This window comes from Castor canadensis, chromosome 11 (assembly GCF_047511655.1).
Source record: "Castor canadensis chromosome 11, mCasCan1.hap1v2, whole genome shotgun sequence".
In the NCBI taxonomy this organism is placed as follows: domain Eukaryota; kingdom Metazoa; phylum Chordata; class Mammalia; order Rodentia; family Castoridae; genus Castor; species Castor canadensis.
In genome coordinates, this window is record NC_133396.1 from 64286120 (window position 1) to 64308938 (window position 22819).

Here is a 22819-nt window from a genome sequence, read left to right on the forward strand (position 1 = left end):
GGACACCTAGATCTCACTTGTGCTTCATGAATGAGATTAATCTGATCCACGCTGGGAGCAGTGGAGATGTCTTGCACACAGTCGTTACTATGGCTGCAGTGGTTAGGATGAACAAACAGCTATTGTGGTAGCAAACACTCCCCAGAGTTTAGTGGCTTCATATACCAAACGTTTATTTCTTACTCACCTTGCACATCCCTCACTGGCTAGTGAGGGTCCAGCATGACAGAGTTGTACTCTGGAACATCATCAGTCACTTGTGGAAAAGGGAAAGTAAATTGCACAATGTCTCCTAAAGATTTCTGCCCAGAAGTGATAACACTTCACATTTCACCAGCTGAAGCAAATCAGGTGGGAAAGTGCAACTCTGCCACATGCTCTTGAGACCAGGGTATTGGCATGCAGCCTAATGCCAGCAGCAGCCTAGTTCGTCATTCAAGGAGCAAGCTGGTCTCAAATACTTCCTTGCACCTCCTGGGTATGAGAGCAGAAGCACTGAGTGGTTTATGACTTCAGGCTGGAAAATTGAGATCCTGACAGCTGTGCTCATTTCTCCACTGTACAGAGGACCCAAGCAGATGAAAGGGATCCTTACCTGACAAGCTTGGACTCAGCAAGGCCCTTGAGCAGACATGTGGCCTGGAAAGGGGACAGAGAGGCCCCCGTGCCATGCTGCACAGGATTGAGCTGTCAGGATGCAGGGCACCCACCCAGATCCTATCCACAGCACCTGGAGCATGCAAGGTTGCCTCCCTGAGGTCTTGATAGCCTGGCTCCTGGAACAGACAGGGCTATCTGGGGTCCCTCAACCTTTCTGACCTTATAAAGCCTTCCTTTGTGAGGCTGCAACATGACTATCTCAATTCATTCTGAGAGAAACTCCTTCCTATTTGCCTGAGTGATTTGCGCCCACTTGTTATTTCTATATAACAACCTAACAGGATCAACACAGACTTCTGAGCCATACTCCATGATTATACTGTACTGTGCTCTCTTTCCTGGGCAGAGAAGCATGTGTTTTATTAAAGGGGCAAGGCTCTGGAAAAATGAGCTTTATGCAGTATCTGAAATGCAACCAGAATCACCAGGCAAATTCATCTGAGGGCTTCCAACAATCATATAATTTGTGAAATGATGCTTACAAAGTGACAATATGACTGCTTTTGAAAATTATGGTTGCCTGAATGCCTCAAAGCCCAAGCCTGGGGAGCTTTGGGAAATGGGGAGTAGATATGATGATGGTGGCCTCTCCTGGAAGCCATTGCAAGGCCATGCTTTCCAACTTCTGGAAGACTTAGAATGCTTGAATTCCTATAGGGATGCCAATTTGAGCAGCATTTTTCTGCTGAGCCAGTAATACATGATGAGAGCAGTTATGCACTGTGATAGTTATGCCCATGCCCATAGGGAAGAGCAATTCGTTCTTTGCAAGTGACATCCAACCAAATTTTGGAGAGTTTCGATCCAATGACAGTAACAACAGTTACCATTTTTTGAGTAACTACTGTATATCAGGAACTGATCTAAACTCAGCTTATTTGAACTCATTTGATCTTTACTAGAATCCTGGGGGGTGCCTCCTAGGAGGCACTGTTGTCCTCATTTCACAGATGGGGAAACTGACACACAAAAAGCTAAGTAAGTTACCTGAAACCACAATGCTAGCAGTCAGACCCCAGAGCCCATTCTTTTTGGCACTGTAGGCATAGGGGCCAGGTTAGATAAATGTATTTCTAGTGTTGGCATGTCCTGGGTGTGGCACATTGTCTGGAGTAAATTGGTCAGAGGGCAAATGAAAGAAGGTCATAGGAGTTGAGGTCAGAAATGTTGGCCAGACTGGACGGCAGGCTGAGGGTTTGAACTTCTCCAAAAGCAGTGGTGTTTGGAGGACTGGGGCTCTCAGAGCTGTAGGTAGGAATACAGCTGACCACGTGGAGTCTGCATGGGAGGGTGGCAGCTACAGAAGGCAGGAACCCAATAGTGGAGGCTGTAAAATGGCCTGGAGAGTGGGGCACAGCCCAGCCCTGCATAGGGCAGAGGTGTGAACTCCAACTCACCCAGCTGGCTATCTTGCCCCTGTCACACATGCTGCTCTTGGCCTCTGACTGTAGCCACATAGTTGTGTATGTGGCTTTCATGAACTCTGTGTTTCTTCTCTTTTCAAGTGGACTTAAACTTCCTTGGGGGTAGGGTTCCTGTTAGGTGTTCTGTGCCTTAACTTAGGCTGCTGCTCATGTTTGAACATCCTCACAAGGCTGAATCCTACACCTGGCCTGTGGCACTGGCCAAGGCCATCTGCCTGTCACATGAGTCTCCCTGGTGGCATGTCTACCACTGGATTACAACTGCAGCTGAAATTCTGCACCTCGATCATTGCTCACTGTTGGCATGGGGCCCCTGTCTTGGGCAGGGTGCCCGTCCTGCTCAGTGTCAGTGAGCCTGGTAGCTCTTATCCTCTTATCCATGGTGGGTTCCTGAGGGCTGAGGCCATTTTATTCACTTTATTACACAGATGTTCAAGGCAAGACCTCTTGTGTCAGGCATGGGTAGATGGCCAGGCTGTCTGTGACAGTAACATATTCTCATTATAGAGGTGCTTGCTTGCCTGACTCATGAGACATTAAGCAAATCTTTTTTTTCCATTAAAAAAAATTAGTCACAACCTCTAGCTAATGGCCGGATATAGCTCAGAGTCAGCAGATGTGGCTCTGAGAGCAATAATCCCTCCTGCCTGCCTGGGGCTTTACCAACTCCCATAGCACATTCACTCCCAGTATCCTTATTAATCCCCAGAAAAGCCCTACAGAATAGGTAGGGCAAGTGCTCTTGCCTGCCTTGTGGATAAGGAAGTAGCCTCAGAGGTGGGGCTACTGTCCAGGTTCATACAGCTGCCATTTGGCACAGCTGGGCTTTAGTCTCAATCCATTCTCTGCCCACAGCCCACACTCCAGATGCCCTCTTTCCTCTTGTTCCTGTTCCCTGCCTTGGGACACAGCTCTGCTGAGCAGGTCTCCATGCTTTCTGTGCCTGACTCCCTCAACTCAGATGTTCAGTTCCTTCTCCTTCTGGAGGGTGCTGACTCACAGACTCTTTCTTCCATCAGACTTGGTCTTTTCCACTCACACAGGCACATAGCAACACTAAACGCACAAATGAAACAGATGGGAAAGTAATTTTCCTCCAGGTTTGCTGTTTGCCATTGGATCTGCAACCCCTGAAGCCATTTAAAATCTGGGAAGCAAGACAGAAAAGTCAGGAAGTTAAGTCCCAATACATGATTTAGTGAGCCAAGATGAGCTACGTAGAGCACTTCCTTGAGCAGGCACCTTAATTGTGCCTGGGGTTGGGATTGATACCACCCACTCATTCCTACCTGGCTCCTCTCATAGTTGCCAGGCTGCCAGCTCCTGATTTTGATAATTGGGCTTTTTTTTAGCATATGGAAATTTGCTGGTTCGTAGCTGTATTGGAAAGACTGGTCTCAAAATCTGAGAGGAACCTGGGTAGATGAAGAGAAGAAATTTGGCTCCAATGGCCAGTCAAGAGCTCAGCTTGTCAATTGCCCCCTGGTGGTAGCACTAAAAGAAAACTGTGCCTCAGGCAACCTCAGTGGCTTTTAGCATCTGTCGTACCTGATTTGACCCAACCACTTGGTGTGTTCTCTGCTGTTTTCCTGTGCTGCCTCTTATTCACATAAGCCCTGAGTTTAGAGAAACTTCCCCACCTAGAAAACAGCATTAAAACATGATCAACAGGCTGGGCAAGGTGGCTCACACCTGTAATCTAGCTACTCAGAGGTAGAGATCAGGAGGACTGAGATTTGATGCCGGTCTAGGCATAAAGTTAGCCAGACCCCATCTCAGTCAATAAAAGCAGGGTGTAGTGGCTAACACTTTAGTCCCAGCTTTGTGGGAGGTATATGTATGAGGATCGAGGCAAACTAAGGCCAGCCTGGGCAAAAAGCATGAGACCTTATCTGAAAAATAAACTAAAGGCAAGAAAAGGCTGGAGGAATGGCTCAAGTGGTAGAGCACCTGCCTAGCAAGGATGAGGCCCTGAGTTCAAGCCCCAGTACTACCAATAGCAAACAAAAAAACAAACCAAAAAAACTTCACCAAAACCCTATGATCAACTTCCAAAAGTTTTAGTGGGTACATCATAACATAGATTCAAGAACATCATGTTTCAAATTATGACCCAGAAAATGGCAGATAGCTGCGATGCCCAACTGTAGAGCTTGTCTTGACCACTATGTTGTTAGTTTTACATGAATCACTCAACAGTGCAGGTGCTGTTGTGAGAAAGCCATGTCAATAAATAGTTCCTGCCTACAGCTTTGGGCAAGGCACAGTGCAAAGCTCAGAGAAGGATGCTAGCGCAAGAGCTTTGCCCTGGAGCTATTTAAGATCTGTAAAGTAAGTCACAAAAATCAGAGAAGTAAAATCTCAGTTCAAGCATTTGGAAGCTTCAGAGAGACTAGTAAATTGTCACTGTCCTTGGGCAGGTCTCATAGCCTGTCTATGCTTCATTCCCATATCTATAAAATGAGACATAAAATTCATGAATGTTTTGTCCAATGAGACGGTGTGTGTAAAGTGCTAATTCCAATGGCACATTCTATTCACTCGGTAAATATTCACAACCACTGCTGTTACTGTCATTGTGATTACAGGTGCCACCTGTCCTAGGAAATGTATAGTCTGAGCTTTCTGTAGGAGTTTAGAGGTGAGCACTTTACATCTGGTTCTTGACAAGGGAAGACATTTGGAGGAGGTTGGGCTTGCATGGTAGAATCCTGGCATCAATATGTCTCACCTGGCACCTGAAGAGGGGTTAAGTAAGTTTATGGGATGGATGGTATAAGCAGGTTGGGCAGAGGAGGAAGGCAGTGGAAGAGTGTTGAGGCAGGTGTGGTGAATGTGGCTGGGAAGGAGGGTCCAGTGATGGAAGAGGGTGGGCCACAGTGAGAGAGGAGATGGGCTGTGGGCTCAAGGTGTGAGGCTGAGGGCTTGGGCCTCATTCAGTGGTGGGAACCAGCTCTAGGACTGTTGGTTGGGAGGTGGGGGTGTGGAAGGCTGAACTAGGGAAGGGAGGTGCTTATGGTCCTTCAGGTGAGGGGAGTGTCGAAGGAGGGATGGATATGAGGCACATAAGCGCAGCTCAGACAAAGAGGACAGAGGAGGGCAGATTGGACAGGACAGACAATATAGAATCTGGTGACCAGAAGAAAGTTGATTCCTTTACAGGGAGGGGATGCTCAAGAGGAGCTGAGTAGACAAAGGAGGAGTCCACACTGACACATGCTGAGGAAAAGGGTTTGCTGTCTAGACCTGCAGATTCAGGAAGATGTGGTGGGGATTGGGGGAGGGTTCAGGGAGAGGGTTGGGCTTGACAACTGGATGGAGTCACTGGCTTGGAAATGTCAGATAGGTCTTGGGGAGGAGAGTGGGTTTCCACGTAGGGTGTATGGGGTGGAAGGAGTTAAGGGGACTGGGTACTGAGGAACCCCTGTGTATACGGAAGGACATGATGAGGAGGGCCAGCCATGGAAACAGAGAAGCCAGGGGAGGAAGAGGGCCAGGATTCTCCCTTCATAACTTGGAGCATGCACAGGGCCATGTAGATTCCAGATGGTATTGTTAGCACCTAAAGGCTCAGTTAGTAGGGAATACATTTAGTGACATATGCTATCTTCACTGGAGGCAGAAGTTGAAGGGGATGGCTCTGGAGAAGAAATGCCAACCAACCCTTTCTTTTACATTCCTCTGGCCCCGTGACCCCGGAAGACTGGTGAGATGAAGGATCACTGCTGCCAGTTAAACAGGTTGGAACCACCACAAGGGGACGGAAAGCAAATAAACTCTGGGCCCATAATCTGTTATCGATTAAAAGCATGCTTTCGCTTTATCATAAAATGCCAAGTTAGGTCACAAGGCTAGAACATTTACAAACTAGGAGCCCATTATGACTGACCAAGCTAAAACTAGTGGGTTTTGAGATGGCCACACAAATGACAAAGACCATGGGGGAAAACCTAAATAAGACCTATTGCTTCAGTTGATCTTAGTTAACTTAAAGATCACACAGCTGAACAATACATTATTAACTTTCCACTAGCTTTCTGGAGATAGCACCACTGATACTTGGATTATATTAACAATTGCTTGGATTATTGAAACTGCTCTTGCTAAAAACAAAACAAAACAAAACTAAACTAAAAACAAACCAGAACTCTTTATTTCTTCACTTGAGGCTACACTTTTGACTTATCTGAGCCAGATTCTACTTAGCTCTGCGAGGAGACATGGTGATCATTTGAAAAATGTTTTGCCCAAGACTAAAACACAGGATTAACTTGGTCTGTTCCCTACTGAAATGGATATATGTTTCTTCTACCCACTCTTGTGGTTTTTTAACGACTCAAGCACTGAAAGTCTTTCGTCCCCATCACAAGACCAGGATGCTTATGCAAGATGATGCTACCAGTTATACTCAGCAGTTTCTGAATGCGTTTGACTGCCAGGGCCAGAATGCCTGTGCGTAAGAAGGAAAACAGTTTTTGAAAGTGTGCCCATGACCAATAGATAATTACCAAATTTTAGCCCACTCTAAAAAAAAAAAAATCAGTAAAAGCTTGCATATCTCTTTTGTCCAGTGAGCAGCAGCTTAATCTCCCTCTTGACTACTTCTTTTTCCCTTCAGCTTGACCCGAAGTCCCCCAGAAGAGCCTGGCTTGCCTTGTTTGTAATATGTGGCTTGGTCTCATCAGTACTGTTTCCATGCCATAACCACCTGCCATATGGCATCAGTGAGCCTCATATATACTACAGATTCCACTTTTGGATATACAGGAAGGCCAAAAGAATCAAAAGCAGGGGAAGGAACAGATATTCAGGCAGCATTAGTCACAATAGCCAACAGGTGAAAGCAGCCCAACTGACCATCGACCAATGAATAGATTAACTAAATGTGGTGTAGACATACCGTGGAATATTGTTCAGCCCCAAAAGGGAAGGAAGCTTGATGCATGCTACATCATGGATGGTCCTTGAGGACATCATGCTAAGTGAAAGAAGCAAGTCACAAAAAGACAAACACTGTGTGATTCCATATATATATATATATATATATGTATTACAATTTAAATACTAGTGATTCTAGGGATCATATTAATTGAAGCTCAAATGGTACAAGTAACAGAAAAGGGGTTTGTTTAAGCAAGGAGTGTGGTATGACATGGTATCCTGTGCCTGCCTCTCACACCCAGATCAACAGTGTGAACTGGGCAATTGTCTAATTGCTTAGTGCCACAGATTTCTCACCTGCAAAATGTGTGTGACAGTTTCTGCCTGTCCACTGTACAGTGTTGTTGTAGGGCCTGGGAGAGTGGGTTTGAAGAGCGCTTTGTAAATTGTTCTGCAGAATCAGTGGCAGTGATGGCACTTTTTTTTTTTTTTTCTGCAGTGCTGGGGATTGAAACCAGGGCCTCAAGCTTGCTAGCCGGCTTGCCAACCCTTGAGCTATGCCTCCAGCCATTTTGTTTTTATTTTGTTTTTGTTATTTTATTTTGTCTTGCTAATTTTGCCTGGGTTGGCTTTGAACTCATGAGAGAGTTACCACACTTTAATGCCTCAGCTTGAGTCAGAGCTACTCCAGGAGGGGCTCAATGGACTTTCTGGCACAGCCTGCTCATTTAGGCTGCATCCAACCTCCGTCCTATCAAGTTCCTTGGGTCAGCTGCTCTGATGGTTTGTACAGGGTGTTGTGGGCTACAACCTGTATGCATACTCAGAAAGAGGGTGGCTTTTCTCCATCAGGTTCTGGGATTAATCTCTTGCTCTATTTATCCACTGTATGTGATTAATGAACTTGTCTCCTGTGCATTTAGGATGGTACTAGGGGAAGTGAGAAAATAGATACTCATAATTTTCTGTGTCCTGTGGTTCACTGAGTAAGCCCAGTTGAGAAAGATTGGGACCTGGCAGACCTAGAAGCTCCCCAACCCCAATCTTTACCCAAGATTTGCGTACACAGGAAATGAGAGGACCAAAGGTTTCAGATAGATCCCTATATGCCAGGCCAGGACTGTGTGATAGGTGACATGAGGGTTTCCTTCCTTCTTCATTTTGAAAGCAGGGCAGCTCCAGGATATGCTCCCCATACCTCCACATGCAGGAAAGGTAGGTTTGGGAGACCGAGCACTCTCCTTCCTTGGGTTGGTTCAGTCTGATGCGGTTAAGTGTGCTGTGGCCCTGGAATGGCCAGAGAGGGGCGGTGGCTAAGTGGTTTCTGAAAAAGGGCAAAAATGATGGGAAAAGCTTTGGGATCCTCTGGGAATTAGAGCCGTGGCAACAGCAGCTGTTGCTGTTGCTGGAAATGTTTCCTTGAGCGCCAGTGTGTGCCCATAGCCCACCCCCACTGCGCAGTCTGGGGCGGGGCAAGGACCCTCATGCAGGGAGGCGGGGAGACCACTTTTCTCCAAGAGCAGTCTGACTTGCCCTTTAAGAGAAGCTGCTCCAAGCTGTGGTGCCTGCCAGGTCTGAGTGTGCCTACTCTTCGAGCTGGTGAGTCCCTTTGCTTTTTCATTTCAAGGCCAGTGCAGATGTTATCTTTCAGAATGGCACTCTGAGTGCTCACAAGCTAGGCTTGCCACTTTCTGGCTGTGTGACTATGGGCAGTTTAGGCCCTGAGGGCCTCAGTTACTCCATCTGAAAACTGGGGATAGTAGCAGCGGCTGCCTCAGAGGTTGTTGTAAGGCTGAAACAACATTGTGGTGCACTTAGCTTGGCCATCCGTAAGCACCAGGGAAGTGAAAGTATTGGTTATCATTAGTGTTTGTTGGATTTGCTCTTGCACCAGGGCAGAGGAGGCCAAGCTGATACTGAGGTTGGAGATTTGTGGCTAGAGCTTTTCAGTGCACTGCCCTTTCCATGCAGTGGAGAGACACAGGCTTGGGTGACAGCAGCCTGGGTTTTTGTCCTGGCTGTCATTTCCCTGTTCTTGGCTTAGTCCCTCTATTTTTCATTTCTGGCTTGGGAGCTCTTAGTTCTCCATCTTTCCTGAGGAGATGCTAGATGAGAATGATGGGGCTGGGTCCTGGACCAGTGTTGTCCAGCTCTCAAAATCATAGGCAATGAGAGAGAGGTATTCCCAAGATCCTGCAGGAATAGAGGCTTTGGGCAGAGAGGAGAACAAGAGAACCACACTCTGAATGGGGAAGGAGAGTGCCCTCTCCCAGGAGGTGAACAGTGTCTGGATGTGAGGTACACTTGGAGGTCAAGCCAGGTTTTGTGGGCAGTTTTTCAGGACCATTTTTAGTGTATCTGGATGAGTTCATGAACCTGGCATAAACCAGACCCTCGTTTCCATCAGACAACCAATATACATCCATAAAACATGGTTGGAAATTCCCAATAACCATGAAACATTCTGCTGTGATGGTGCATTGCCGTGGGGCTGACATGCATGGCACAACCTAGGCCTGGCAGCTGCAAACTATCTTGTCCCTGTTCCTCTCCAACCCCCTAGCAAATGGCCCCTTTGTACCTGTCCCATCCTTAACCCTTCCAATTGTAAATTGAGTACAGAGTGTGCAGTGCTGACTCAGGGTTTGTTGACTGACTGAATGGTGGTACCTTGTGGATGCTTCCTATTTACTAGATTTAGTTAACTTGGAACAGCCAGAGGAAGACAAAAAGCCCTGACTCAGAACATCGCTGAAAGGCTCATGGAGGCTCCTGCTAATAGGGATGTTGGGATGTTAAAAGCTGGTAGTGAGTGATTCATTTATTCTTGATTTTGTAGCTAGCCTTATCCAAGAGGAAACCACAAACAATCCAGGGAAAGTGAGGCGTGGGATGTGGCCTGAGTTTTATTTGTACTTTCTTAGGATGTTGGATCAGAAGGGTAGTTTATGTTTGGGGCTTATGCCTGGCCCCAGGGTTGGGAGTGCCTGGTCTAATCAGCCTCTAGGCCCTGATATGGGAGCTGGAGTCAAGTTTAACATTTCAGAAAGAGCCCTGAGCTTTCCAGAGAGGTGGCAGAGCACTGGAGATTCTCTGAAGCCAGGCTGCCTGTGATTAAATCCGGGTTCTTCCTCTCACTATCTGTGTGACCTCGGGCAAGTAATGGAAACTTTCTGGGCCTTAGCTTACACATCTGTGAAATATTTATCTTAGAGATGTTGTGAGCATTGAGTGAGTGTAGAGCTGGGGCATGCCTCAAATGGTAGAGCATCTGCCTAGCAAGTTTGAGGCCCTGAGTTCAAAAACAACTGAGAAGGAGAGAGGTGGGTGGAAGTGGGGAGGGAGTGTTGAGTGAATGCAGGTAAAGTATTTGGAATAGTGTTTGTCTCGTGCATAGTATGTTATTCTCATTCACCTCCTGCGCCTTTTATTTATTAAAATTTTTTCTTGTGGTGCTGGGGATGGAACCTCATGCATGCTAAGCATATGTTCTACCCTTGAGCCACACACCCAGCCCTGCTGTGCCTTTGAATGAGTACAGGCTCCCCACACTATGAACAGTCCTTGGCAGGGGATTACCTCCTGAAAGCACGGACAAGCACGTGGTGTCCGTGTTTATGAAGCAGCTCATGGCTTCCACACAATCCTGTCCACATTCTGTTAGGCTTTAAGGCCTGTGGTCATCAGGTTCTAATTCACTGCCTGTCCTACTGTCCCTCTGACTTCCTCTTCTTCGGCTGCTCCTGAATCCTGATCTGTTCCCCGGCCTCAGCCCCATCAGCTCACCTCAGGCCCAGCTCACCTGTCACCTCCTCCACAAAGATCTGTAACACCTAACACTTTTTGTGGTTCCTCTGACATAGCTAGACCGCTCTTCTGTCTCTGATTGGATCTGACTTCTCTCTGAGCTCGCAGCTCAGTGCTGGGCACTTGGGTGGATATGGCAGTTGGGTGCTGAGTGATGGAATGAGCAGATGGGGAGTGGTGGAAGGGGGCTTTCTGTGGCTGGGAACCCCTTCCACCCTGCTTCAGCATCAGGAGGGTCTGCACCCAGGTCCTCCTGAGAGTAGACCAATCGGGGGAGGGGAGAGGGCTGCTCAGTGGTAGGCCCTATCCATGGCTACAGACTGATGAGGCTGCCTTGTCTGTTTCTCATGGGTCTGAGCATCAGACCATAGCTGGTTTATTGCCCTGGCCTTGCCATGTGTTCTGGATTTTTCACTACCTGAGCTTTCCCTTGAAAACGCAGGCTTGAGAGGCTTCCTATTCCTTCAGTGGCTGCTTTCCAGAATCCAGATGCTGCTGGAACTCAATCACCCTAACCACCTGCAGAAATGAGAATGAGGAAAGTCTATGTTTGGTCATTCTCATTTCTTTCAGGAAAGTGAGACCAACACAGCTTTTTCACAGAGATGGATCAGTCATGATCCCTGTCCAGGAGGAGGTCACTGGGTATGGGGAGATAAAACAGTGACAGATAGAAATTGCTGGACCAGAAGTTGGACTGTGCCAAGAGTGCAATGAGGATGGATGGACAATGAGTCCAGTCATATTGGAGGGGAGAGGGCAGCATGACTGGTGCAGGGATAAGGGTGACTTTGTGCAGGTGGCTCTATCTGCTGCATCCTGACAGAGGAGGTACCTGAGAGCTGGTAGGATTTGGGCAAGGGTAGGAGGGGAAAGCACCCCAGATGGAGGCACCATCGGTGCAAAGGCTTCTGAGACAGGACAGCCCTGGGCACTAGGGAAGGGGATGCCTAGCATATGGAGGGGAAGCATGGAAGATGAAGTCAGGGATTGGGTTGGAAAGGGCACCAGCACCCATTTACAGTTTGATGAGCACACACTAGCAGCCAGCATCTCTAGGAGTTTATGGTCTGGAAGGCCTGCAAGCCCCAAATCACTTCACACCTAAAAATATAGGCTGGGATACTTGAAATACACACATTTTACAAAATGACAAAAGTCTCTCTCTCTCTCTCTCTCTCTCACACACACACACACACACACACACACACACCCTTCCTAACTCATGTTGCAGCAGCTATGTTGAAGAGCAAAGACAAGCATTACATGGGGGTGCTGGCAGTTAGTTATCTGGTATAGGAAGGCTGTAAAGTGCAGAGTGAGGGCATTCCCCTGTTCTGGGGATACAGACTGCTCGGCTCTTTGGGGCTCAGCCATCCTCACCACTGAGCTCTTCCTTAGATGTAGCTGGTGATGGCTATTCCCTTGTTCTTATCTAGAGAGGGAGGCAGAGCAGTGGTCCTCATCCTCACTCTATGGATGAGGCAGCAGAGGCCCAGACAGTCCCAGGGGAGCGATCAATCCTTCTAACCTCAAACCCAGCGCCTGTTGACTGTCAGCCAGGCTGACTGCCTTCCTGGGGCTGATGGCAGTGTCTGCAGGTCTGCCCATGTACTGTAGGCTACTAGGATGGGAGGTACTGTTCTGAAAGCTTTAGTTCTGGGGGTAAGGGCGGCACTGGTTGGACTTTGGGGTGCCTGCTTCCCAGGAGGCTTAACAAGGAAAGCAGGTTTGGGTTAAAAATGTGCAGTCCTCAAGCTGGGTACAAACCCCATCTCTGTGGCTGCCTGCAGGTTGCATATTGGGACACAGAGGATCTGGTAAGGATGAAGAAGTGGGATAGTTTAGATTCAGGGGAGTCTGAGGACCCGCCCCAAGAGGACTCCTGCCAGGACCCTCCAGATGGAGACCCCAACTCCAAGCCACCTCCAGCCAAGCCCCACATCTCCATGGTTAAGAGCCACACTCGGATCTTTGGGAAGGGTAACTCAGAGGAGGCGTCACCTATGGATTGCTCTTACAAGGAAGGCAAGCTGGTCTCCTGCCCGACCATCACAGTCAGCTCTGTTGTCACCATCCAGAGGTCTGGAGATAGTCCTATCTGTGCCAGGTAGGTCTAGAGGTCTCTCCCTGCTTAGGAACCCAATTAGTCTTGCTACTGGTGGCCACCCCAGTCATGGGTTAATACCACAAAGGTCCTACTTCTGGTCACAGAAAGTAGGTCCTACTAAAGATCACAGAGCTGGGGAGCTGAGGAGACTTTAGAAGTGGTGTGGTCTAATGTCTGCACTTATAGGACCTCATGAGACATATGGTCACTGAGGCTGGCATATGCACTGATACCAGCTGCCAGCATATTGCTATGTATCCAGGCTTGGAATGCTGACCAGCCCCAAACCCTTAGATTTCAAGTTCAAGGCCAGGAGCTTATAGATAGAGGACAAACAGTTCCAGTGAAGAGCAGCCTTCTTGTTGCTCTCTGAGGCAGGACAGGGAGGGTACCCCAGCTGGCTGACTTTTGGTTAGTATGAGGATATCTTTTCATTCATCAGAGGCCATGCTCACTCCTGGCTCAACCCCCCCAGGCTTCTGCCTTCTCAGCGAGTGGGCTGGTGGCAAAGACTTGATGATAACTACAGACAGGATTGGGACAGGATGGAGACTAATGTGCCTCACAGTCCCTGTTCTACAGATCCCTTGGAAAGTCACCTAAACTGAGGGGTGGCCTTTGTGTCATGTTTTTCTCCTTGTTGGTTTGTCCCAGGGTTTAGTCAGGTTTCCTTAACAAGCTCTAAAGTCCTCAGGGAAGCCAGCACATAAGATGAGAATATTATCTGCTCCCCAGGCAGCCATCCCAGCACTCTGTCCCTGATGGTGCCGAGAAGCCCCTCAAGCTCTATGACCGCAGGAGCATCTTTGACGCTGTTGCTCAGAGTAACTGCCAAGAACTGGAGAGCCTGCTGCCCTTTCTGCAGAAGAGCAAGAAGCGCCTCACTGACAGCGAGTTCAAAGGTGGCCCCTCAAGGCTGATGTCCTGGGAAGGCCTCCTGTCTGGCCTGGCTCTGTCTGACTCTCCCTCTGTGTTTCAGACCCTGAGACAGGGAAGACCTGTCTGCTGAAAGCCATGCTCAACCTTCACAACGGGCAGAATGACACAATCTCTCTGCTCCTGGACATTGCCCGGCAGACTGACAGCCTGGAGGAGTTTGTCAATGCCAGCTACACAGACAGCTACTACAAGGGTGAGACGGTGGTAGGGTTGGTTTGGCTCAGTTCACAGCACACCTGGAACCTAAGGGTCTGGGATCTTCTTATTTCTTTGTGCACCTTATACCCTGTTCCTGCTACTGTGTTTTCTCCTGGTTCTGATCCCTGCTTTCCTTATCTGCAGTCTCCTGCTGTGGCCCTGGGGTCCCCGCTACCCCTCACTTGGTGATCCCTGCCCCTGGAAGTCATAACCTTTGGCTTCTCTCTCTGCTGCTGTTCCTTTCCCCAGGGTAATTTCAACTCCTCTCCTTTGTAACCTGGTATCTCCTGTTTCCAGGAGTCAGTACTCATGCCTAGGACCTCCATGACCTCCTCTGGAGACCCTCCTGCAGCAGGGTCCATCCAGGCACCTTCTGCTTGGTTCTTTCAAAGCAGTTGCTGCCTGACCAGGGCCCTTCCCTGGGTGCATCTGTCAGGGCCCTTGCAGCACTGTGATCACAAAGCCAATAGTATGTGTCCTCTGTAGGCCAGACAGCGTTGCACATTGCCATCGAGAGACGGAACATAGCACTGGTGACACTCCTGGTGGAGAATGGAGCAGATGTACAGGCTGCAGCCAATGGGGACTTCTTTAAGAACGCTAAAGGGAGGCCTGGCTTCTACTTTGGTAGGGAGACCATGTGGCAGACACGAGGGAGCTGGAGGCCTAGTTGTTCAGGGACTGACTGGTCTCATTTCTGGGGCCCACTGCGGGTCCTGTGTTGGCTGCAGGTGAGCTGCCCCTCTCCCTGGCTGCATGCACCAACCAGCTGGCCATTGTGAAGTTCCTGCTGCAGAACTCCTGGCAACCGGCAGACATCAGTGCCAGGGACTCGGTGGGCAACACCGTGCTGCATGCCCTGGTGGAGGTGGCTGATAACACAGTGGACAACACCAAGTTTGTGACAAGCATGTACAATGAAATTCTGATCCTGGGGGCCAAGCTGCACCCCACACTGAAGTTGGAGGAACTCACCAACAAGAAGGGGCTCACACCGCTGGCTCTTGCTGCCAGCAGTGGAAAGATCGGGGTAGGGGAGGGGACTTTGGGCCCTGAACTGTAGGCACCCCTGGGGTGAGGATGGCATGGAAGAGGACTGTGTGCAGTCCATAGGGCTGTTAGTGTAAGGCAGAGGAATTGTGAGCCGTCAAGCAGAACCTGGCAAGGCAGACGTGGCCGTTTCTGATTTCTAAGACCCAAGGTAGTGGCAGAAATCAGGCCTGGGGGTGGGGTGAGTGGAACCTGGGGTGAGATAGAAAAAGAGGCTGCTAATGTTTTTCGAGTGTGAGCATGATTTTGGGTGACAGGGAGGGTCCTTAGAGAACAGTTTGGATAGGGCAGGTCCAAGCCAAGTCAGAGGCCTTTGGATAATGTCAGGCCATGGAAGGCTAGTGGGGCTGCTGAAATTGGAGGGAGGGAGCGCACGTACCAATAGATTATGGAAGCTTGACCCTGTTCCTCTAAGCCTCTTCTGAGGCTTTCTGACCTTGGTTTTATTTGTTGGAGTTTGTTTATTTCTTTCTGGCTCGAGGTTTTGTAGAATGGACCAGCACTTTCCTTCACTGGGGGATGATAGGGGTAGGGGCCCAGGAGGGTGGGTTTGATGTGGCAGTGAGCAGGTGAATCTTGATGGTGGGCAGGAGCAAGTAGAAGCTTGCTAGAGGTTTGGGCAGGGTCTCAGATGGGGCTGGGAAACTGAGTTTATTTCCCAGGAGAGGTTGGGGCCTGCATGGTGATTCAGCCTGTGTCTGGGCCCCTGGCTGGCCTCTGATGGCTCTTGTACCTGCTGCAGGTCTTGGCCTATATTCTCCAGAGGGAGATCCAGGAGCCTGAGTGCCGGCACCTATCTAGGAAGTTCACAGAGTGGGCCTACGGACCAGTGCACTCCTCACTTTATGACCTGTCCTGCATTGACACCTGTGAGAAGAACTCTGTGCTGGAGGTGATTGCCTACAGCAGCAGTGAGACCCCTGTGAGTAGGCAGGGCTGAGACACGGGGAGGGATGGGGAGGGCGGCTCTGGGTCCTTCATACTACCTCTATCCGGTCTGGCTCTGCCAGGCCTCTCACTGGTGAAACCCTACTGTCCTGAGCCCAGGCCCTGCAGCCTCTCCGTTCTCATTGGATATTTCTTTAAGCATGTAAACAATAGATGATTATTGTCCCATAAAGAACGTTTAAGAAATACATAGACAAGAACAACCCTGCTTTTGTAATATAGAAAAAGTTTCATTTTGTTTATGTAAATGGGAATCCAACTATGTATAATTGTTGAACAACCATTTTCTGGGATGCTTTGCAGATAGTTTTATATCAGACAAATGGGTTTGTCTCATTAAAAAAATTGTTGCATCGTATTCTATAGTGAGGTGAGGAGTAAGTGGCAACAGGATATTCAGATTCTTGCTACTACCATGGCTTGGGTTTGAGGATTTTTCAGTAAAAGACAGATGTAATTAGAATTGTCAAATCAAAAATAAGTTTACTTAATTTTTTTGTTTTTTTTTTGACACATGGTCCTGCTACATAGCCCAAGCTGGCCTCCAATTTACCCTGTGTCCCAGTCTGGAGTAGAACTCTCAATCTTCCTGTCTCTGCCTCTTAAGTGCTGGGATTATAGGAATGAGTCACCACTCCTGGTTTCACTTGTTATTTTAATAGTTCATGAATCAATGTATGTATCTACCAGTGGACATACAGCTATGATATCCTTGCCAGCTTGTATGTCATCCAGTTTTTTTAAAAAGCTAATCTAGTTCCATGGAGCCAAAAATGCTATCTCATTAATGTCTTAATTCTCATTTTCTTTCTTTTCTTCTTTTGCTCCTTCCTCTTTCCTTCCTTCCTCCCTCTCTTCCCCTCCCTCTCCCACCCCTCTCTCTCTGTCTCTCCCTTATTCTCTCTCTTTTCTTTTGGCAGGGTCTCCACATGTAGCCCAGTCTGGCCCTAAATCATTATCCTTCTGCCTCAGCCTCCCGAGTGCTGGGATTACAGACCATTTTTTTGATTGCTAAGAGGTAGAGAATGTTTAATTTTTTATACAAATATCAACCTTTCAATTTTCTTTAGAGAATTTCCTATTCATTGTCTTTGCCATTTTTTTCTACTGGACTGTTTGTCTTTCCTTTTTGGTTTATAGTTGCTCCCATTACAAAATGAATTGGTCTTTTATCTATTGATCACATTGCAAAGGTTTTTTTTTCTCTCCTAGTCTGTGTCTTGCCTTTTCATTTCATCTATGGTATCATTTTCTTATAAAAGTTTTTCATTTTGATAGGGTCAAGCTGCTTTGCCTTTTTCTTTTTATAGGTTTTGTGATTTGTGCCCTACTTAGGAGGGCCGTCTCTACTTCCAGTTATATACCTACACCTCTGTGTTTTCTTCTAGCTCCTTTATCATTATTTTATGTTTGGCACTTTATCTAGAGTTTGTTTTAGTGTAGGTATAAGGAAGTCAGTTTACTTAATTATTCTGGTTCTAAGTGAAGGTTCGGTGTTACTTACTGAATAGTTATCCTGCCATCACTGCTTTCAAAGACCACCTCACCTGTCCCCTTTCTAAGGTGAGACTCCATGCTTCTTAAGCAAATTTGGGGTTGGAGTCTGTGCTGTCGGTAGTGTGTGTGGAACAGTCCAAGTTTGCATTTATAGGAATGGCATCCAGGAAGGGTGGGGCTGGGCCTGTTCTGCCCTTTTGGCCCCTATCTGGGCTGCCATCCTGAATCTGGTGGGGAATGATTAGGATAAGAAATGGCCTCAAAAAGGACTGAGGAATTTGACCTGGAGGAGAGAAAGCTTGGGACCACCGCTGATATCCTCATGTGGTCAAAGTCTCTCTGGGACTGGGAGTGTGGGCTTGTTCTAGAGCCCTCAGATTAGATCTGGGATCACTGGCAGAAGGCAGAGAAGACCAAATTTACTACACCAAGCAGATCTTCCCTACAGATAGTATTTCTGCACAGGCCTCTTGAAGGAGTACGGCATCTTCTGTTCCTAGAGGTATTCAAGAAGACACTTAACCTTATTGACAGCCATCAAGCTTGGGCTAGGGCTTGGACTCAAGGGCCTGAGAGAGGCTGGAGGAGATGATTTTTGCTTATTCATCCTAGGGTCACTTTAATCTTAACAAAGTCTCTGGTTTTGAGAGTTTTGCCTAAAGTATACTTGTAATGACAGTGTCCAGGCACTGGTCCCCAATTGCAGGAAATGCCTCCCAGGTTCCTTCACATCTCATGTATAGTGGTAATTGCCACCCTGACCTGACCCAGGGCTGCAAAATGTGAGAAATGAGGACTCCAGAGGTTCCTTCCTGACCACCCTCAGCCCTTCCTGGAGTATGGCTGCATGCCAGGCTCTGCCTGACCCAGCTTCTTCCTGTTATTATGGGACTAGTAAGGATAAAGTCTCCCTGGCATGAATTACTAGAGATAATGGGCATAGAATGTTGGGCAGTGCTGTGGGTCCTAAAGTGAGCCCCTAAGGCTTTTCCAGTTTTCCCCCATTGATTGGACCCATGGGGACACTGAGGCCAAGAGGGTGGATTACTCAGGAGCCCGGCCTTGGCTGGTGATCAGACCTCTGGTGATTCTCACCTGCTTGATGAGCAGAGGAGTCGTTATGCCCAGAGTGTGGTGACATGGGTGGAGGAGCACTGTGGGCTGACGTGGGTGTATAAGGTGGTAGTGGGCACTGAACCCCGTTTCTCTTTGCTCCCTTAGAATCGCCATGACATGCTCCTGGTGGAGCCCTTGAATCGACTCCTGCAAGACAAGTGGGACAGATTTGTCAAGCGCATCTTCTATTTCAACTTCTTTGTCTACTGCTTGTACATGATCACCTTCACTGCAGCTGCCTACTACAGACCTGTGGATGGCTTGGTGCGACCAGAGGCTTGGGCTTTTTAGGGGGCTGGGAGAAATGTTCCCATAAGGCTCCCCCAGCTCCAGGCCCAGAATCTGCTTCAGACATCTTTCTGGTCACTGGAGAAGTGGAAGAACCACCTGGACAGTCTTGGACTCAGTCTCCCTTCTGTCAGGCTACCCCAAGGGCCCACTCAGTGTCTAGTACCTTGCCTCCCTCCTTTAGCCCACCGTGCTGGATTAAACTGAGCATGTGGTCCCTGAGGTCCCAGAGTGCAGGGTGGAGAGCACTCTGTTAGAAAGAATGCAGGAATTAGGCTCAGGAAGCAGCTTGGCCCTGGGTTGGGTGTCTTTGTGATGAAGGGATGGTGTAAGGTCTGCCCTATGTTGCACATTATTCACTTTCTGGACCTACTTTGAGCACTTCTTTGGTGTCAGGCCCTGTGCCATCCATTGAAGCAGCTTAAGATGACACCTGTACTTCTATCCTGAGCCATGGCTCCATTGAGTTTCTGAGTTGAGTCCTTCTTGTTCAATATCCAGGGCACATAATTTGCTGCTTTTGTTTCTGAGGCACTTTGCCTGTAAATTTGTTCTAAAAACTCTGGGCTGGGGGTAAGGCTCAGGCTCAAGTGGTGAAGCACCTGTCTAGCAAGCAAGGGGCTCTGAATTCAAACTTCAGTACTGCTAAAAACAAAACTACCCCCCCACTTCAATTTCATTGTTAGGTGAAACCTGATTGCTATCCATCTATTTAATAACTTAAAAGAGAAATGTGCTAAAAAACAAGATAAGCTAGTGAAATCGTAATTATGGAACATCAATGGTAACCCTCTTCAGAAATTGATAGCTGAAACAAAAAGATCATACCCATAAGTGTGTGTGGGATTGCCCTTCCCATCCACAGGAAGCTCCGGCACTCCTGGGAGAGCAGGTGTGCACCATGGGCTGTGGGAGAAGCAGGATTCCTGTGGCATTGGGTCTGTAGGAGTGCTTCCACCTACCCCGTTACCCTACTCTGGGAGAGGCAGAGCCCCGGGCAGGACGTGGCCTGGGAGACAGCATAGTACTGAAAAGATCCTCTGCTTGTCACCTGGAGACTGACACTTTGTGGAAATCAGGTGCTACAGAAGGGCCTCCTTGCAGGTGTCTCCATAATAATGCACTCTTTGTCTCTCTTAATGGAGCTGTGTCTCCTAGATAAGGACTGGATCTTACTCACAGGGCTTGGGATCTGGTAAATGTTTGTTGAATGAACAAATGAATGAATGGAGTCACCAACTTCTTTGCATCTCACAGCCTCCCTATGAATTGAAAAACACCGTTGGAGACTATTTCCGAGTCACTGGAGAGATTCTGTCTGTATTAGGGGGAGTCTACTTTTTTGTCAGAGGGGTAAGTATTCTTTTCCATACTGTGAGTTTCCATTATCACAGAAAAGAGACAAAAAGCCAAAAATACCAGTTATTTATCATTCACATTTTAATTTAATAGACACTTAATGGCCCTGCTTGAGTTGCTAAGATATGAGCAGATGGAGCAGAGTCCCTCAGGCATTCATGGCTGTGGTTGGAGGACTTTGCACTGTGCCCCCAGCGGCCCAGAGTAGTCGAGCTTGAAGATACTATGGGATGCCCACCATGAGCCTCCTATTGAATGTAATATTTAATTGCAGAAGTGGAAGCCTCTTAAGTGAGAGGATTACAACTTACAGTTTCATTCATCAAAACAGTGTTAAAGATCAGATGAGGAAGGAAATCTACCTTATATTGGAACCATTTTATTTTAACTGAATACTCATGCATGCACATTCCTTGCCCAATCTCCTAAGTAGGAGGGATCTTTCCTTTGAATGTGGGACCACCTTTTAGAATTTTACATCACCTTCCTAACACAAACCAAAGCTATAGTGATTTATGATTTCTAGTTTCAGCTTCTTTATAGAGGGGCAAGAATGTAGATGCATACAAAGAGATCTGAATGCAGAATTTGAGATTATTATTATTATTTGAGATTGGACCTCCCTGTGTAGCTCAGGTTGTCCTTGAACTCTCATTCTTCCTGCCTCAGCTTCCTTAATGCTGGAATTAAAGGTGTGTACTACTATGCCTGGTGAGATCATTATGATTTTTTTGGCGGCACTGGGGCTTGAACTCAGGGCCTCTCACTTGTTAGGTGGGCATTCTACCATTTGAGCCATGTCTCCAGTCCTTTTTGATTTAATTAGTTTTGGGATAGGGTCTTGCTTTATGACCAGGCCGGCCTGGACCATGATCTTCCTATTTATACTTCCTACATAGCTGGGATGACAGGCATGCATCACCATGTTCAGGTTTTGGTTGAGAGGGGGTTTTGCTAACTTTTTGCCTAGGCTGGCCTCAAACCACAGTTCTCTACTTCCTGAGTAGCTAGGATTACAGGCATGAGCCACTGCATCCAGCTCATTATGATTTTAACCCCCACCTTTTGGTCTAAATTACATTTCTCTTTTTTAGTGACTCACTTTTATGAAGTCTTTACAAATCATTGGACTTTGTCTTCACAGAAACAACCATCTTTCTAGTTTATATTATACTAAAGTATAAACCCTCAGGAGCAAGTGCAGCTGATGTGAACACACCCTTGGCAAACGGAGTGTGTGACAAACCTGAGTGTATGGGGATTAATTTATATGTGTGCCCTGGAGGGGAACTCATAGCTACCAATGATTAATCTGGTGAGTTAGTTCAATGGAAGCTGTATAAAAGAATTTTTGCTATAATGTTTATTTAAAGAAAATTAAGAAAAAAGCACAGTTAGAATGGAAAAAAAAAATTGCCCAGTGCCACCTTTAAATTTCAGCAATTGGTAACATTTTGGTGACTTTGCCTTCCTGAATTTAATTCTAGGTATACTTGTAATTCTAATTTATATTTGAAAAAAATCTCGGAGTCACATAACATTACCTACTAGACTGGTCCATGCTGTTTCATTCTTCATAATCTCTGCTTGATCGAACTTCAGGGTCCCATCATGCTGACACTTAGGAAGCGTGCTGGGTGCTTACCATTTGGCTACATCTGATATTTCCTGGGACTTTACTCTGTCTATTCACTTGCAGATTCAATATTTCCTGCAGAGGCGTCCATCTATCAAGAGCTTGTTTGTGGACAGCTATAGTGAGACGCTTTTGTAAGTGACATTTTGACTTTTTATTTTGTGGTGGTTCTGGGGTTTGAACTCAGGGCTTCAAAATTGCTAGGTAGGCACTCTCCCTCTTGAACCATGCCCATTGCCTGACATTTTGACTCTTATGCCTCTTTTGGCTCAGTCCTGAAGTGAGAGCAGTCAGCTTTCATGTATTCTTTCACTCATTGGGCCTGGCATATGGTAGGGCCTCAGTAAACATGTTGGAGCAATGGTGGAAGACACTCGATAAGAGTTGTTGCATGAATCAATATGGAGACTTGTCTACTCCATGCCAGATAAGTACCAGGTGCTGGGATTGACAGAGTGTGTCATGGGCTCATATGACTTAACCGTCTGAGTCATGCGTTCTCTTGTTCACTTTTTCCATTTCTCTGATATTCCCTGTGTTGTTCGCACTGGAAGACTGAGGTGAAATACACATGGCTTTCCCGCCTTCAAGAATTTCCAATTTTTCCTTTTTTTTTTTTTTCATTTTTCTTTTATTATTCATATGTGCATACAAGGATTGGTTCATTTCTCCCCACTGCCCCCACCCCCTCCCTTACCACCCACTCCGCCCCCTCCCTCTCCCCCCCCAATACCCAGCAGAAACTATTTTGCCCTTATTTCTAATCTTGTTGTAGAGAGAGTATAAGCAATAATAGGAAGGAACAAGAGTTTTTGCTGGTTGAGATAAGGATAGCTATATAGGGCATTGACTCACATTGATTTCCTGTGCGTGGGTGTTACCTTCTAGGTTAATTCTTTTTGATCT

At 47.3% G+C, this 22819-nt stretch overlaps 1 protein-coding gene across 3 annotated transcripts in view; it reads left to right on the forward strand.

The window, feature by feature from the left end:
- Positions 1-22819, forward strand: part of Trpv1 (transient receptor potential cation channel subfamily V member 1) — a 50299-nt gene that overhangs the window by 6060 nt on the left and 21420 nt on the right. For 2 of the 3 annotated variants that reach the window (XR_012438784.1, XM_074047175.1), the window contains exons 2-10: positions 12566-12882; positions 13618-13784; positions 13862-14014; positions 14506-14646; positions 14751-15049; positions 15812-15991; positions 18736-18894; positions 20176-20271; positions 21977-22047. Coding sequence is in view for 2 of the 3 variants with exons in the window: in XM_074047175.1 (XP_073903276.1) it covers positions 12599-12882; positions 13618-13784; positions 13862-14014; positions 14506-14646; positions 14751-15049; positions 15812-15991; positions 18736-18894; positions 20176-20271; positions 21977-22047 (1550 nt within the window). In the remaining variant the exon portion in view is untranslated. Of the gene's footprint in view, positions 1-1106; positions 5825-12565; positions 12883-13617; positions 13785-13861; positions 14015-14505; positions 14647-14750; positions 15050-15811; positions 15992-18735; positions 18895-20175; positions 20272-21976; positions 22048-22819 lie in introns of those variants that run through there. The other variant, XM_074047176.1, reaches the window with a different exon arrangement.